The 16220-nt window shown below is 34.0% G+C and overlaps 1 protein-coding gene across 11 annotated transcripts in view; it reads right to left on the bottom strand.

Annotated features, from left to right (window-relative positions):
* Window positions 1–2476: 2476 nt before the first annotated feature.
* OSBPL8 (oxysterol binding protein like 8) overlaps window positions 2477–16220 on the bottom strand; it is a 153148-nt gene continuing 139404 nt past the window's right edge. For all 11 annotated transcript variants that reach the window (XM_046012050.1, XM_046012051.1, XM_046012053.1 and 8 more), the window contains 6 exons: window positions 15388–15524; window positions 13680–13865; window positions 13047–13134; window positions 9152–9257; window positions 7517–7619; window positions 2477–5750 (listed from right to left, as the gene is read on the bottom strand). In XM_046012050.1, coding sequence (XP_045868006.1) covers window positions 5618–5750; window positions 7517–7619; window positions 9152–9257; window positions 13047–13134; window positions 13680–13865; window positions 15388–15524 — 753 coding nt within the window. In that variant the 3' untranslated portion in view covers window positions 2477–5617. The remainder of the gene's footprint in view (window positions 5751–7516; window positions 7620–9151; window positions 9258–13046; window positions 13135–13679; window positions 13866–15387; window positions 15525–16220) is intronic.

Below are 16220 nucleotides of genomic sequence, written 5' to 3'. Positions count from 1 at the left end.
GACGGAGGACAGCGGCAGGCTTTCCACTTCTGCCGGGGACCTTGCCACATTTCCTGGGCGCGGATATTTGAAAACCCCAGCCACCACACTTTTTCTTTAGCAGAGGAGACAGATGTGAAAACAGCTATATGGGCGATCCCTAGTATGCTTTAAAGACATAGTGGCCTGGGGCGCCTGGATGCTCAGTGGATTGGGCCTCTGCCTTTGGCTTGGGTCATGATCTCAGGGGCCTCGTATCGAGTTCCGCATCGGGCTCTCTGCTCAGTAGGGAGCCGGCTTCTCTCTTTCTGCCTGCCTTTCTGCCTACTTGTGATTTCTGTGGAATAAAAAAAATCTTAAAAAAAGTGAAATGGTTAACCGTACTGGTTTAAGACTTAGACCTCGGTTTGCTCTGACATTTATCTGTGACATTCCGTAAGTAAACTCTTTTGTCTCCACTTTTCTTAAAAAATGGAGATAATAGACACATAAAGGGAAAACTCTCACAAGGTTTTGCAGAGTGATAATGTTTGCAAAGAGGTTTTTTTGTTTTTGGTTTTCTTCCCCTACGATGCCTGTCATATATACCACTCAATGGCCAAATATTTATAGCACCCCCCCCAATTACTGTGATATTCACTAATGTATAGATCCACTCTACAAGAAAAGGATTCTTTTTGTAAAGTGCAGAAAAGCCAATTAGGAAGATAGGTAATACGGGACACCTATGATTGTGCAGTCAATATTAGACAATTAACCATCTTGCAGATTTTTCATCGAGGTTAAACAACGAGGGACTGTTCTCCTTACCTCTTATTCCTACGCAAAGGACGGGGGGAACCTGTAAGCCCTCCTCCCCACCCCCACCTCCAATTAATAAGACAGAACCAAGTGATTAGTAGCCAGAAGCAATATAGACCCTGAAGAGAGAGCAAGAATGGAAGAGGAGAAGGATGGAGGAAAAGAGAGGAAAACCAGACAGGAATGATTTTGGAACTCACCTGATGTTGACTTTAATATGGAATAAATGATTTGAGGGGAAAATCTTTTTATAGGTTTTGTATATATATTTGTTTAATAGTAAGTTTTTTCCTGGTTCCACCCATCACAAAACAGTGGTGGATATAGCTATAGTACATAGATTGGAACAGTGGATTACTCCAAACTTTTAAAAGGAAAGTGCTACCAGCAGGGTTCTATTTAAGTGTACAGTGGAAGAAGAATGGATCTTGAAGTCAGACATGGATTTAAACTTGGCTTGCCATCACTCTACGTAGCTCCTGGAATCATTTAACTTCTCTGAGTCTCAGATTCTTTATTTATAAAGTAAGGTTCTGATGAGCATTTAAGAAGAATGAACATAAAGCACCAAAGAAAGCATACATAAGGGATTCTAACTATTAAATCCTTCCTAGCCCTTCACCATCCTTCACAAAAACCCCTACAAAAAAGATTTTTTTTAATTTAAAAACTAGGATGAAGTAAGTCATCATATGTTATATTCAAAGTCATGTGATCACAGTTAGCTCTTTTTAAGAATTTTATTCAGAATGCCTACATGTAGAAGTTAGCATAATTTTATAGATTAGAAAAATTCAATTCTTTTGTCTCTGCAAACATTTATAATAGGTTATTAGGAATAACAGATTAGAAATGTGATACATTACAAAACAGTTGCCTATGACTATCTGTACATCTACTATGCACCTTAGGGAAAGGATTTGACAGTGTGCTGTACTTACACTGCAGATAACATACTTTTATTCTATTATACAAAACTGACCAGTGGTAGTGTTTGAATTTTATAAATGGCCATTCAACAGTATATTTAACTTAGATGTATGTTTAGCATGCTAAAAAGTGAAAAAATTTTCAGCTGAAGTTCTGTGGCTCATCAGTTCAAATGTTTCATGGCATTTTTAAAATAAATTTCAATATTATAATACTAAAATAATTTTACATGACAAATGCAAAAAGATAATATTTTCTAAACATTTTAGAAAGTATATTCACATTCATTTTGTCATGGGTTTCTTGTGGCTCTTCTAAATGTTAATCATATGAAGGAGACACTGGTCTTAAACAATTTTAACAGTCCATCTTCAATTAAAAACTGTAACAAAACAAACAGTATGTTAAAGAGTAACAAAAAGTAACTTAAATATACTAAATTCACACACTGTATGTAAACAAAATGAAACCAAATTACATAATAGTGGCAGATTACACATTTTAAAGAATTTCTTTATCCATGTAGTCAAATGAGATAGACGCTGAAATGTAAACTTACTGATTTGTATGGTGTTACCCCTTATTGTTTCAAATTGGAAAATTTGGTATAAATGCTAATAGTAGTATTTTATTTCTGTACATTTAACATAATTCAAAATAATCTACAGCATCATGTATGGCTCATCAATATTGCCATCATCACTGTATATCAACCCCCAAAAAACCCCCCAAATATATTCATTACTCATTAGAAATGCTAAACACGGAAAAAAAGGGAATTTTATACATTTATTTTCTTAAATATTTGACTAAGATATTCTTCAAAAAGTTAAAACTGCCTTCTATAGAATTTTATGTGTATATGGCACAAGTTGACACCCAAAACAGTGTGAATTCCATCAAAAAGGCACTGTTTACAATACTCAAAATACTCTGACACGTCTACTTCAATGATATGAGAGTGAATATATTTGAAACAGTTAAACAGACAAACCCTTATAAAAGTACAGCATTACTGTTTATATATACTAGAGCTATATAAAATGAAATAAAGTGACACAGAGAAATGACCCTTTATGACAAGTAAGCCTATAAACACTTTGAATTATACTGGAGAGTTCTATAACACAAAAATAACAAAAAGTATTTTGTTAAAGGCACAAAAGCGTGAATACTAAATGAGTGTTGTATTTTACAAGGCCAACTTTTTCAATGGAATGGTGACAAAGATTACACTGTACCTTTATAAGTGATCAAAAAAATACTAACATGAAATACAAATAAAATATCTATTGCTGAAAATTACTTGTTTTGCATGCCCTATTTACTGTCATTCGTGGGCCAGCTACACCTCACTAAGTGATAGATAATTGAAGGCATAGTACATTTAATAATCAAAACAAATGCAAATGTCAATAATTATTACTATCTAAAATTTCCTGTGAAAAAATAAAATTTTTGATTAAATGAAAAAAAAGTGGTCATAAGATCTTAAATCCTAGAAATTGTCATGAGATTCTCAGACAACTGGGAACTGTAATCACAATTTTTATGAATCCATGTTTGAAGGAATATTAATTTCAGGTAGAGAACATTCAAAGTCAATTACATATATGGCTACATACAAAGTTAATTATGTGTTTTAAAGGATTCACATACTAAGTCTAGTATAAGCACTGATCTAAAACTAAGCCACCAATTCCTGAGTTTTGTGTTCAGTTCACAGAAAGGAACTCATACAGCTAAAAGCATAAGAAGACCATTCGATTAGATATATGCTTTCAGTGTATAAGAAACAGTCATGAGTAACCCTGCTCTTTTTCATGAAATAGTTTTTGACTCGAGTAAAGAACCCAAAACATTGCCTTAAAAAAAGAAAATAATCACTTTTCCAGTCCTAGAAGATACCTATACAAATAAAATACTATTTAGACCACATGAAAATAATACACAAATGGGTAAAATTAAAACCCCAAAGGGGGGTTATCAACAAAAAATTTAAAATAAGTTTTCAGGGTTTAATGATGAAATGATTTTTGTGATCAGCCAATCAACTTATATATGATATAAATACTAATTTAAACCATAAAAAGGATCAAATTGTACAATATTTACAAAATATCATCTATCAATGAGTAGGCAGTTGAGCATACAACATTGGTAACAGAAAGTAAGGACAAAAATTATATTGACAAGTATGAAATACCAAGAGATCCCACCTGTTCTGTGTAGTCATATTATACCTATACTTACACCAGGTTTAGGTATATCTTATTTATATTTCAGTCAATTAAAAAAATGTTTTCACATGTACATATGGAATACAGCATTATTTTGCCAAAACTACATGGGAAATGGCTCTTTTTAAAACCTAAGGCTACTTAAGATAGCTATATTAGGGGGAAAAAGCAGGCTCTTTTTCATCACTTTCCATTTTTGTAATTTAGTAATCATTCTTTGATTTTATATTTATCATGGCATAAACAGTTTATTGTAATCTTGCTAGTGTCTCACATCTCTTCTTAATCAAAGGCAAATGTAGCCAAAAGTTATTATTTTATTAATAGCCATTTTGAAATCTATACTTTCAGGATTCTGAGATCTATCTTAGGAAAACATGTCATAAGCTTAACTACATTTGCAAAAGTTGCTTCTGAGGAATGTAAATATTTATGAAAAAAGTAAAAATATTACCCCCCCCAAATTAGGAAAATGTTTGCCTAAGCCTGAACAAAAAAAATCTTGAATAATTGTAGTTTTATCACAGAATGAAGCTGCTCAGAGGAGGAGAATAAGGAATTAAACTTCAGAACTTGATGCTCTTCTTAAATGCTCAACTTATTGCACACTTTAAAGAAACCAATTTTAATGTACACGTAAATGCTACCATACAAAGTGTCCTTTCTTATCGCCTTTCTCTTTTTTGGCTTTTGAAATAAAATATTGGCTATAATTTTTTCTATTCTATTTGTTCACTGAACACACTAGGATCTAAACGAAAGCTAAAATACGTGTTTCATAATGAAAGAAACATAAATTATCAGAATTTCATATGCCCTTTAAACATCTCTAGAATTTGGCATATGCTATTGGACCAATGGAGTTACAAAAAACAGAAATAAGAAAAAGGAACAGCAATAAATTTTGACCAAACTTTTTTAAGCAAGTGCTTAAGGTGGTATTGTATAGATACAAGAAAGATATAATGAACAGATCCAAATAGCTGCATACCAATTTTTTTATATTGATATACACACACATACATTTATACTTTTATCTATAAATATCAAATTCTAGGGGTTAAAAAAATCACGTGTAAACTTTTAAAAAAGCAATTTGCCATTTTGTCTCTCTTAGTACATCAATTTTGACTACACTTTGTTCTTGTATTTCTAAGAAGACAACTGATCTGGGTGCTTTGGAAATGATTTACTTTTTTTTAACAGGACCATTTTGAACTACTTAGGTCTATTATGCCATCATTTCCCATTCTGTAATTCCTTACTGATAAAAGTCTTGTGCCTGTTTTATGAAGAAAATAGATTGCTATATATATTTCATGTTAATGCTATATCTCAGAACATACTATAGAATACAAAGACTACTGTCAGATATACATAAGACACAATTGTGTATACATGTGGATTTATCATACTCACGTGTAAACACATTGTCACAAAAGCTAGAAATGTTCTGGCACTTAACACATAGCTCACTTTAATAACCAAGAGTTCCTATTTCAGGTTAAGGGTAAAATATATGAAAGGTCAACACCTCTACATTTATCTCTATAAGATTTTTGTTTTAGAAATATTGTGACGTTTTAATAAAGACCAAAGCAACTTGAACATTTGGTCCCAGGCTAAATCTGATCATTCCAGGTCATTGATTCAACTGTAAGGAACTTCTACTTGAACATGAAGTTTATTATAACTTGAAGCAAAATCAGGAGGAAAATGATGAAGTAGTCTTTTTGCTGCAGAAAATAATCCGTGGCAGGTGTGCTTGAAACTAAATGATTTCGAAGAGCCATAATATTTCTACAAAAATAAGAAAAATAAATTTTATAATTACATGTCAAAAATGTTAGCACAGAACTCACAATTTGATATATGAGTCTTATTAGTAAAGTCTTAGTTAACCAAACACTTACTTACATTATCTAAAGTAACTAGTTCAATCAATTATGACTACCTAAACAGGAAGCTGATTATTCTACATGAAGCCACTTTTAGGTCTTGTCTAAATCTACATTCCATGTTATACCAAAAATATTACTCAATGATGTTCATCAAACATAATGTTAAAACTTGATATAAAAATCTATCATCTTTCTCTCAGTGTTTTTAAAACAAAAATTATCCCTTTTAAGTTGGCCCATTAAGGTTCTTTTACCTTTACTTTAGGGAAAATAGAAATAGAGTTGGAGAAAAATGTCAAATTCTCCAGGAAAAAATGATACAATGGATTTCATGACATTCCTAACTTGAAAAATGCTACATAGGCACCTCATATGCTAACAAAATGTTAACTTAGTCATGAAATGAGCTTATGCCATCCTCATGCCATCCTAAATGCTTTTGGCTAAAAACAAAGAAAAACTATATAGTGAAAACATCCCACCCCACTCTCACCCCAACTTTTTCTATTAATGTGTTTTACCAGTATAGAGAAAGAAAGGAAGCAAAAGAATAAGTAGGCTCATTAATTTATAAATCTAATTAAACTAGGAAACGAAAACTTTATATAAGGGCTGATGACACCCAGATGCAGAAGACAAGCCCCCTTCTGTAAAAGCGCTCATGGTCCAGCAGGGGCAGTGGGGGCAAGTTCAGCAGACACACACAGTAACAACTCTGTAGTCTAGTAAATGCTCAAAGCATTACGTATGGAGAACTGTACAAGAAAAGTGGACAGATTAATAACTACAGGGCATGGTGAGTAATGAGAAATGTTAGTAAAAGGATGGTATTTGAATTATATTCTGAAGGATAAACAGGGATTTTCTTAAGGGGTAGAGTAGGAGGAAGAACAATTCAGTGTTGGCAAAGCTCCAAAGATGACACTGCACAGTGTACCCTGGAGATGTGAGGAGCTTCATTCACAGAACTAGAACATGGGACAGGTGTAGGGGAATGGCTGAAGATGAGGCTGTAAAGGAAAACAGCAACTAAATGTAAGCTGTAAGATCACTAAGAGAAAAATCACCATAAAAAAAAAAAATTTCTCTGACACAGCAATGGGAGGCAACCAGTCTGCACTCATGCTAGCTTAGCAACCGAGCAGAACAATTAGGACCCTTCCCCCTCCAAGGAGCCTTCCTACGTGTTAGTGACCTTGTGCTGCTGGATCAGGAGAGGTGTGTAGGAAGAAGGGTCTCTGGAACTACAAAAAGAGCACTCAAAGGTCTCAGGCTATTTACCATTGCTATGAAGTATTTCCATATTTCAACAACTGATGCACTCCAATTAAAAATCAGCCACGTACAAAGGGACGGCAGAAAACTTTGTTAGTCGACTTTCTCAGAAACCACCCCACTTTCACACCTAACCCAGCTATGTTTCTAGTATGCTACAGCAGTAAGATTCTAATTCTACCCTCACAGATGAGAAAAAACCACCACTTTCCCCCCATATTTTAGTGGTGAAGGAATTTCATAAGCTTTAGTCATCAGGCAATAGAAGCCAAGGTTCTATTTTGGCCCAACAATGTTATAAAACTGTAAAGTTTGCATATAAATTCCTACATAACAATATTCTTAACTATCCCTCTACACTTAAATGAAAAGCCACTGTCCATATATTACCTTTTAATTTCTTCCTGTGTTTGTTTTATAGATTCTATGGAATTTTGAATGTCTCCCAGTTCTATCCCTTTCTTTCTTCTTGTATTTGGTTTTACTGACTGAGCTGAAAAGACATATGGAATGAAACTGGTGAAAACAGCGACCACATTTAATTATAAACAATTTACATTTCAGCTTAATGATTCTTATACAGTAAAATTTTCCTAGGCATTACTTTCAGGACTTAGAGAGTAATGTACTAATACTCTGCATTTTTAAAGTTTCAATCATATCACTTCAAAACTAGAAAACTACAAATATGTTTAAAGTAACCACAAATTAGTTAACATTTTAGATGGCATCAGTTTTTTAAAACTCATTAAAATAGATAAGATTAATAAAAATACATGTATACCTTTTCTGTACATTTTTACTACTGATCAGTACACTGTATTTTTTTCCCCTTTCAACCCTTATATCCGTTCCTTCCTTTCTGTTTTTGTTCAGATCTTAACCTCTCTCCATGTCTCAGCTTTCTCATTTGTGAAACAGGAATAATAATAACGCCATACAAACTTCACATGGTGATAGCAGTGTATTACATCTAGCTTGGCACATATGAAGTACTCGAAGTAATCAGTGAATGTCAGCTGATAAATTACAGGTAAATAGTGGAGTGTGTAAGAGAGTGAATTAGGGAACCAAAATATCTGTTTATATTATATATACATACTGCCTTACGGGATATGTGACCCTGAGCAGGTAAATCTGTGTTTCAATTTCCTTTTCTGTAAAATGGGAACAAAACAGTATAACTAATACTGCCCCCTCTAGCACACCAGTACCCTGTGACTCATACTTTTAAACTTCTATTGATTTTATTCTTCTTTTACACTGGAAATCTTAATAATTCATCAGGGTTCCTTTAAGAACTTTCCTCAAACTGAATTCAGCTCCCTTTCCCTTAAACTGTTATTTGTTGTCTATGTTATTTGTTGTCTACTAACTTCCTGGCATTTATCATTTATTCACCTCTAGTATTATCTCTGTAAAAATAAGCTACCCAGCTTAGTGTGAGCTTAGTAGAGAACCATAGCTTTAAAAAAAAACTTTATTTTCTCAGATATTGCCCACTCCTTTCTTGGATATCTCAGTGTAATTCAAGATATTTTACATATTATCTGACTTGAACAAGAATGGCATACTATTTAGTTTAGTTCATAATTTTGATATAGTTATATTTTTACTTGTCTGTAACTTCTAAACACTACAAGAATTTATTCTAAAAATGGAAAACGTTTTCTGAAGCATGGAAATTAGTTCAAAGCTCAAAAATTGCTTCCTGCATTGAATCTAGGAAACCATCAACAATTTTTCAGAAGCTAACAAGACATAAGAATTAGTACTACAGTGCAGTTCTTGATTTTCATGTTCTCTCTTGTCTTTCCCTTGTGACCTGGTCTTGAAATTTATCCATAACCTAAAATAGCTTTTTTTGCAAACCACCTGTCTCTAAACTCCTACATTAACTTCTTCATTTAAATACGATAAATACTTTTCATATATTAAACATAATATAGTAATATCCCCCTCCCTTTTTTTTACAGTAATATCCTTTTAAAAATTTAGCGAATAGTCTGTAGTAAATATTTTTACCTTCACTTCCAGATGAGTCCTGGATATCAGGTTCTGGGGAGGAATAGCCTTTTGCCACTTTCTTCTGTTGCCTGGTTGGCTTATGTTTCATTTTTGGGACACTAACCTGAAAAAGAACCCATGCTATGTGAATTTGCAATGAATTTTTAAATTAAAGAGCAATGGTGTACAACTGTCAAAACTATTCATGGGTATAGTACACTGAAATAAAAACAGAGATGAAATAGTCTAATTAAAACTTAACAAGATGTGGGGCACCTGGGTGGCTCAGTGGGTTAAGCCACTGCCTTCGGCTCAGGTCATGATCTCAGGGTCCTGGGATCGAGTCCCGCATTGGGCTCTCTGCTCAGCAGGGAGCCTGCTTCCCTCTCTCTCTCTCTGCCTGCCTCTCTGCCTACTTGTGATCTCTCTCTGTCAAATAAATAAATAAAATCTTTAAAAAAAAAATTTAACAAGATGTGATACACTTAGACATCCAAATTATTAAATTATAGTAACAAACATTAATTTGGTACAAACAAAAAAAATTTAAAAATATGCAATGAAGAGTTTCTCTTCACTCCTGAACTCTATCAACACAAAATACTTACTATTACTTTGTATATCCTTCAAGAGACATATCTATACACACAAAAATATGAATATAGACTCCCCCCATACTTCTAACTGCACCAGTCAATATCTCTAGTTCAATGTCAAATAAAAGTGCTCTTTTTCAATTGTATTTATCTTGTTCTCAACATTAGAAATATTCCCTTGAATAATGCTGGGTTTCCCATAAAATTATTCACTTACTTTTAATAATATCTGGATAATGTAGAAAGCATCTTTTTTTTTTTTTTGAAGTTTTATTTGAGAGAGACAGTGTGTGCATTAGCAAGCACAAGCAGGGGGAGGGGCAGTGGGAGAGGGAGAAGCAGACTTCCACTGAGGAGGGAGCCTGACATAGAACTCAATCCCAGAACTCTGAGATCATGACCTGAGCTGAAGACAGATATTTAACCAACTAAGCCGCCTGGGTGCCCCGTTGCAGAGCATGATTTAAACTTTCAGAAAGTAACAACAAAACAAAACAAAAAGTAAAAAAAAAAAAACTTATAGAAAGTATGTGAATGCATGCACAAGATTCAGAAGTATATCAAATGATCAACTGAGACTAAATTTTTCTTAAAATAATGTACTTTAGACTCTACTCTATTAATAGGCTTGCAATTTTGGAGGTCAATCCTAAGGTTAAAAACTCAAATTCAAGAGAAGAAACTAGAATCAAAAGGGTAAGGTAATATACATGTTTAGAAAAACGGGGAACCAGTCACCATAACTCCTAGATTCTATTCATACTATTCTAAATAAGAATTATCCATCAATTACCTATTCTTTTGCAAAATCTTATTCAAAAGACTGAAATTCAAATAAAATTTCTATAATTTTATTACAGAAAATAAGTAATGAGCAGATAGGTTCTAGATTCAGCCTAAACTATGCCCTACTTCAAGTCATAGGGACTGAACATTATAGGATTAGGATCAAAATCCACAATCTTAGAGTAGTTCAAACTGGAGACTAATAAAGACGGGTGCAAAGTATTTAAAATGACAAAGGGAGGGCGCCTGGGTGGCTCAGTGGGTTAAAGCCTCTGCCTTCGGCTCAGGTCATGATCCCAGGGTCCTGGAATCGAGCCCCACATTGGGCTCTCTGCTCAGGGGGAGCCTGCTTCCCCCTCTCTCTCTGCCTGCGATCTCTGTCTGTCAAGTAAATAAAAACAAAAAAACAAAAAAAAAACCCTTAAAATGACAAAAGGAGTCAGCAATTGATCTCTCAGTAAATTCTACCTGTAGGAGGAAATACAGATGCCCTGTCTCTATCATGCTAACGTTGTTAAAGGAAGAAAAAATTTTTTAATATTTAAAGATTTTTTAAAAAATTTATTATTAAGAGAGGGAGGGAGGGAGAGATAGTGGGGAGAGAGAGGAGAAAGAGAGAGAGATAGAGAGAGAGAGAGAAAGAAATCTTAGGAAGGCTCCACGTCTAGCATGGAGTCCGATTCAGGGCTTGATCTCACAACCCTGAGATCATGACTTGAGCCAAAATCAAGAGTCAAATGCTTAAATAACTAAGCCACGCAGGCACCCTAAAATGTTTTATAATTTCTAAATAGTGATACCATGTTATGTGTACAGATATACATATATATATAATAAATTTTTCCATCTTAGTCATTTTTAAGTGTACAATTCAGTAGTATTAAGTAGTTTCACAGTATTGTGAAATTGTGAAATGTCACAGCTACTTCTAAAACATTTTCATTATCCCAAAGAGAGACTAATAATTAAGCAACAACTTCCCACCCTCTTCTCCCCTCAGTCCAGCAGCCTCTTTTTCACTTTAGTTATTCTATTTTTGACCTCCAGAATTTGGTTCCTTTGCATAATTTTTCTTTATTGATATTCTAATTTTGTTTATGTATCTTTTTCTCGGTTTTCTTTAGTTCTTTGTTCCTGTTCCCATTTAACTCTGTGGGCACATTTGAGACAACTGTTCTAAAAACGCTGTCTGCTGAGTCTGATGTCTGGATTTCATCAGGGATGGTTTCTGTCAATTTATTCTGTTCCTTTTAATGGGTCATGCTTTCACACTTCTTTATATGCCTTGTTATTCTTTACGGAAAACTGGAATCTGATTGTTATAATGTGGTAATTCAGGAAATCATATTCTCCACCTTCCCCAGTGCTTGCTGTCTTCTGGACTGATGAAAGCTACAGTACTCCACTTGTTCAGTAAAGTCTCTAAATTGTTTTTGCCAAGACTGTATTCCTTGTTCATGGTTACTGAAATCTCTGTTCCTTAGCTTGTGTTCAGCTAGCATTTTGACAGAAGCTTCCTTGAACACCAGTAGCTAAACAAACAAAAACAACCACAAAAACAAAACAAAAAAACTCCCAGCCTTAGCAGACTGGCTCTGTGTAATGGCTCTCTTTCAACACTAAGTCAGGCTTGTACATGTCTTTTTTGAGCAAAAGCATTTTGCCTTGGACATTTCCATGGTTTTCTAAAATCCCTGATTCCCTAATTTCCCAAAGATTCTTTCCCTAGCTTTTGTTTTTGGCCTTCCACAGTCTATGTTTTGTTTCAGTGGTAATCTTTTGCACTAGGATTGGGCAGGCTGTCAGTATGGCTCACAGCAATTCCAAGCAATGCAGCCTTTGTGCTGGAGCTCTGAGTTAGTAACAACAGGCATCATTTAGGTAGCCGCCAGAGAGGTTACAACAGACAAACAGAATTTGTGAATAAGGTCTGCTCTGCTCCCTCTGGAACCACATCTCACACTGGGAATCTGGGGACCCTTCAAGACTACCAGTGCACCCAGGAGGAGTTAGGGTAAGGATAAGTAAAAATGCCATAAAGCTTTCCTACAGCTTTGAGGTCACCTCTGTCTTGATTTAGCATTCACTTTGTTGCTGCAAACTTCTGATTATTTTCCATAGTTTTGGAAAATTTGGTTCTGATCATTTTTGCTTGCTTTTTTGTTTCTTTGAAGGGACAAGGGCTTGGAGCTGCCTACTCTGCCATCTTGCTGACCCCAAATTTTAAATTTTGAAGCCAAGTTTTAAACATTGGTGGCCAAAGATACTAAGGGTTTTAAAAATTTGTAAGTATATGTGTGCCTGGGTGACACACTTGGTTAAGTGTCCAACTCCTGGTTCTGGCTCAGGTTATGATCTCACAAGTTGTGGGATTAAGCCCTGAGTCAGCTATCATGCTCAGGGAGAAATCTCTCTCCCTCTGCCTTGCCCACTTTCTTTTTCTAAAATAAACAAACAAATAAACAAATAAATAAATCTTTAAAAGAAAAATTTGCATGCCTAGCAGGTCTTGTTACTTTTTTATTACATACCATTGGAGTGCGATGTTTTACTTTGGTCTGGATAACACCATCTTTTTCAAACTGTATCATATCATTAAGTGGATCCCATGGTCTAGTACTGAAAAAAAAATGAAAAAAAAAAAATTCCACTTGTTTAATAACTGAACAAAACATTCAAATACTTTGTCAAAAATGTATTCTATAAATAGATTTACATTAGCAATTATGAACCTAGCTGTAAGATTAAGATTTGTCAATCTAATATTCTGATCCTCAACTTATTTTGTAGACTACTTTCATGGGGTCAAATTTTTAAACATCAAGTTTAAAAATCTCATACTAATTTATATATATGGCTTAATGAAAAACTACTTCAACTAACAGTAAAAATTACAGAAATAGGGGTGCCTGAGTGGCTCAGTGGATTAAGTTTCTGCCTTCGGCTCAGGTCATGATCTCAGGGTCCTGGGATCCAGCCCCATGTCGGGCTGGCTCTCTGCTCAGCGGGGGGCCTGCTCCCTCCTCTCTCTGCCTGTCTCTCTGCCTACTTGTGATCTGTCTGTCAAATAAATAAATAAAATCTTTAAAAAAAAATACAGAAATAAAGGCAAAAAACTATGTTGGTATATTGTTTGTAATACACTCTTTTTTTTAATTACTTACTCTGCAAACTTGTAATGCCACTCCCCTGTGAGTGAATCAAGCTCAAATAACTTGCATATCCATTCTTCACTTTTTGTTTTCCGATCTCTGGCAGCTTGTCTTTGAGATTCTTCTAAAACATACTTCTCTTGAGTAGCTTCTGTTTGGTCTTTAGCATTTATGGCTCGAGTTACCCGCTGCCAGAGTCTAATACATTTGCAAAAACAGCATTAAAAGAGCAAGAGAAAATCAAATCTTGAATCCCCTTGAGAGAAAATGGTACCCATGTGGGTTTTGTGATTTGAAAAAGCTTATGCTCACAGGCATCAAAATGTGTCAAGAGATAAAAAGTGGTGCCTTGAGTAGAGAGATCACAGTGGAGACTAATTTTTTTTTCTCACCAGGAGAGAGATATTACGTGGGTTCTTAAACATATGGCAATGAATGGTGCTGACTCAAGATAATAAGAATATAATGAAGGCTCGAGAATCTATATTTTTAAGCTCCCTGGATGATTCTTATCACTGTTCAAGATTCACTGGCTTCAAAGATCCAATACTGTAATGCCATGCTTCTCAACCTTGGATGCACGGATCATCAGGAATTTCAGAATCAAAACCTTGGGGGTATGCCCAAGTATTGGTTTTGAAAACGTTTTCCAGGTGATTTTGATGTGTAGCCAGTGTTGAGAACCAATGATATAACAGAAAAGACTGAGGTGAAATCTTTTCCCCTACTAAAGTTTAGTTTTGTTTTCTTTTTTAAAGGTTAGTTTTTTTTATCAGACAAATAAAAATATACTATCTATATTCCATCTACCTAGGAAGATAGCATGTTGTGACTGAAAGAACACAAGCTTTGGAATCAGAGTTGGGATGAATTCTTGGCTGGTGAACTAAAAGTTACTTATCCTAAGACTCATTTCCTCATCTTTAAAATATGTTAAATTAAATTCACATCTCAAAAATTGCTGTATGCCTTGGCAAAGCTTTGCTCTTGATAGAGAGCATCATGTGGTTATGGCTGAAACAATTTTTAGAACTGGTATATACATATTCTTCCATTTTTGACAACCTCAATTTTGAATGTAGAAGGAAAGAATCCTCATGACAATGAGATATGAGAATGACATGCATATGAAAACATGTAGTGAGAGCTAAATTGTATAATGTATATAAAGTACCTCGTAGAGTGTCTCTTACATAGAAAACTTCTAACACAAAGAAATATATAATAAGAATAGAACTGGGCAATACTTAAACAATATTTTTGGTTCAAAAGTATAAGAGATCAGCAAGAATTTCACAACTTAAGAACAGAAACTATACTGGTAATTATTACCCAACTAATGTAAGTCCTCTAGAAGCCCGCATAGCCTGTGACATAATTCTTTTATTTTGAAAACCAAGAGTAATTAGTCCCATGATTTTATGCAAAGAGAACATTAAGTTTATTATTTTTGTTTTTAATAGGCCCTGGGGCAGATCAGAAGAGAAAGGAAAAAATGAGAAGCTTTAGTTTAGAACTGCAGAAAACCAGTATGATTTGCATATTTATTTGACATTCACATATACCAAAAAAAAAAGTCCTAACACATCCCAAAAATGTTAAATTATTTTGGTGAATTAAAATGTGACTGAAAACTGACAGAGAAAAGTGTCCATACTATTAAGGGATTAAAAAACACTCTTCAATATCCATGACATTAGCTGACAAATGGTATACTTACTTCTCTGATTCAAAATCCCCCTGCTCTTCAAATTTTACAGTGTGCCTTATTAATCTCCACTGCTTAATGTCTGGTGTTGGATTCCAGAAAACCTCTGAATTATCAGTCTTTTTGTCATTAATAAAAACTTCACTATCCTACATTTAAAGAAATTAAAAATTAATGTAGAGATTTTTCATTATTTAAAAAGGATTGTTTAGTATAACAATATAATAATACTTTCTTCCTGATGTAATCCCATAGTTAAACACATTTTTAAAACAAATACAACTAGCACTTTTCTAAAGGTCCCAAATCTTGTCATTTTATAAAATCATTAAATAGGTAATACTAATCATTTAAAAAATTTCAACACAACAAAAAGTTCATGAGATATCACGTTTTAATTAATAAACAAATTTCAAACAATTACTTGCAAAAACCTCAACAACCATTTCAGAACTGTCAAAGAAGAGCACAGTATTTGCTAGAACTACAAGATGCTGTTGACTATCTATATACTCAATATATACAAAAACCTCAACGAGCTTTTCTTAGCATTAAAAATTTTAGCACAATCTTAGAAATTTCATTTCTTTAAAAACAGATTTTTATCTTTTTTCCAAATGATTTTTGGGTAGAAGTAAATTTTTAAAATTACAGAGCATATGTGGCTTCTTGGTTGAGTCTCTAGATCCAATTTCATTTTCTCATCATTTTCTTCTTATTACAATGTGGAAAATAACATATACTCCATGTTCACAGAGACTGCATCTAGGCAGTACCAACATATATCCTTCTCATTCATTTAAGCTCCTCTTAACAAAATTACATAAATGTGAATTTACATCAGT

The sequence above is a fragment of the Meles meles genome, chromosome 7 (assembly GCF_922984935.1).
Source record: "Meles meles chromosome 7, mMelMel3.1 paternal haplotype, whole genome shotgun sequence".
Lineage (NCBI taxonomy): Eukaryota > Metazoa > Chordata > Mammalia > Carnivora > Mustelidae > Meles > Meles meles.
This window is presented reverse-complemented; position numbering and strand designations above follow the sequence as displayed.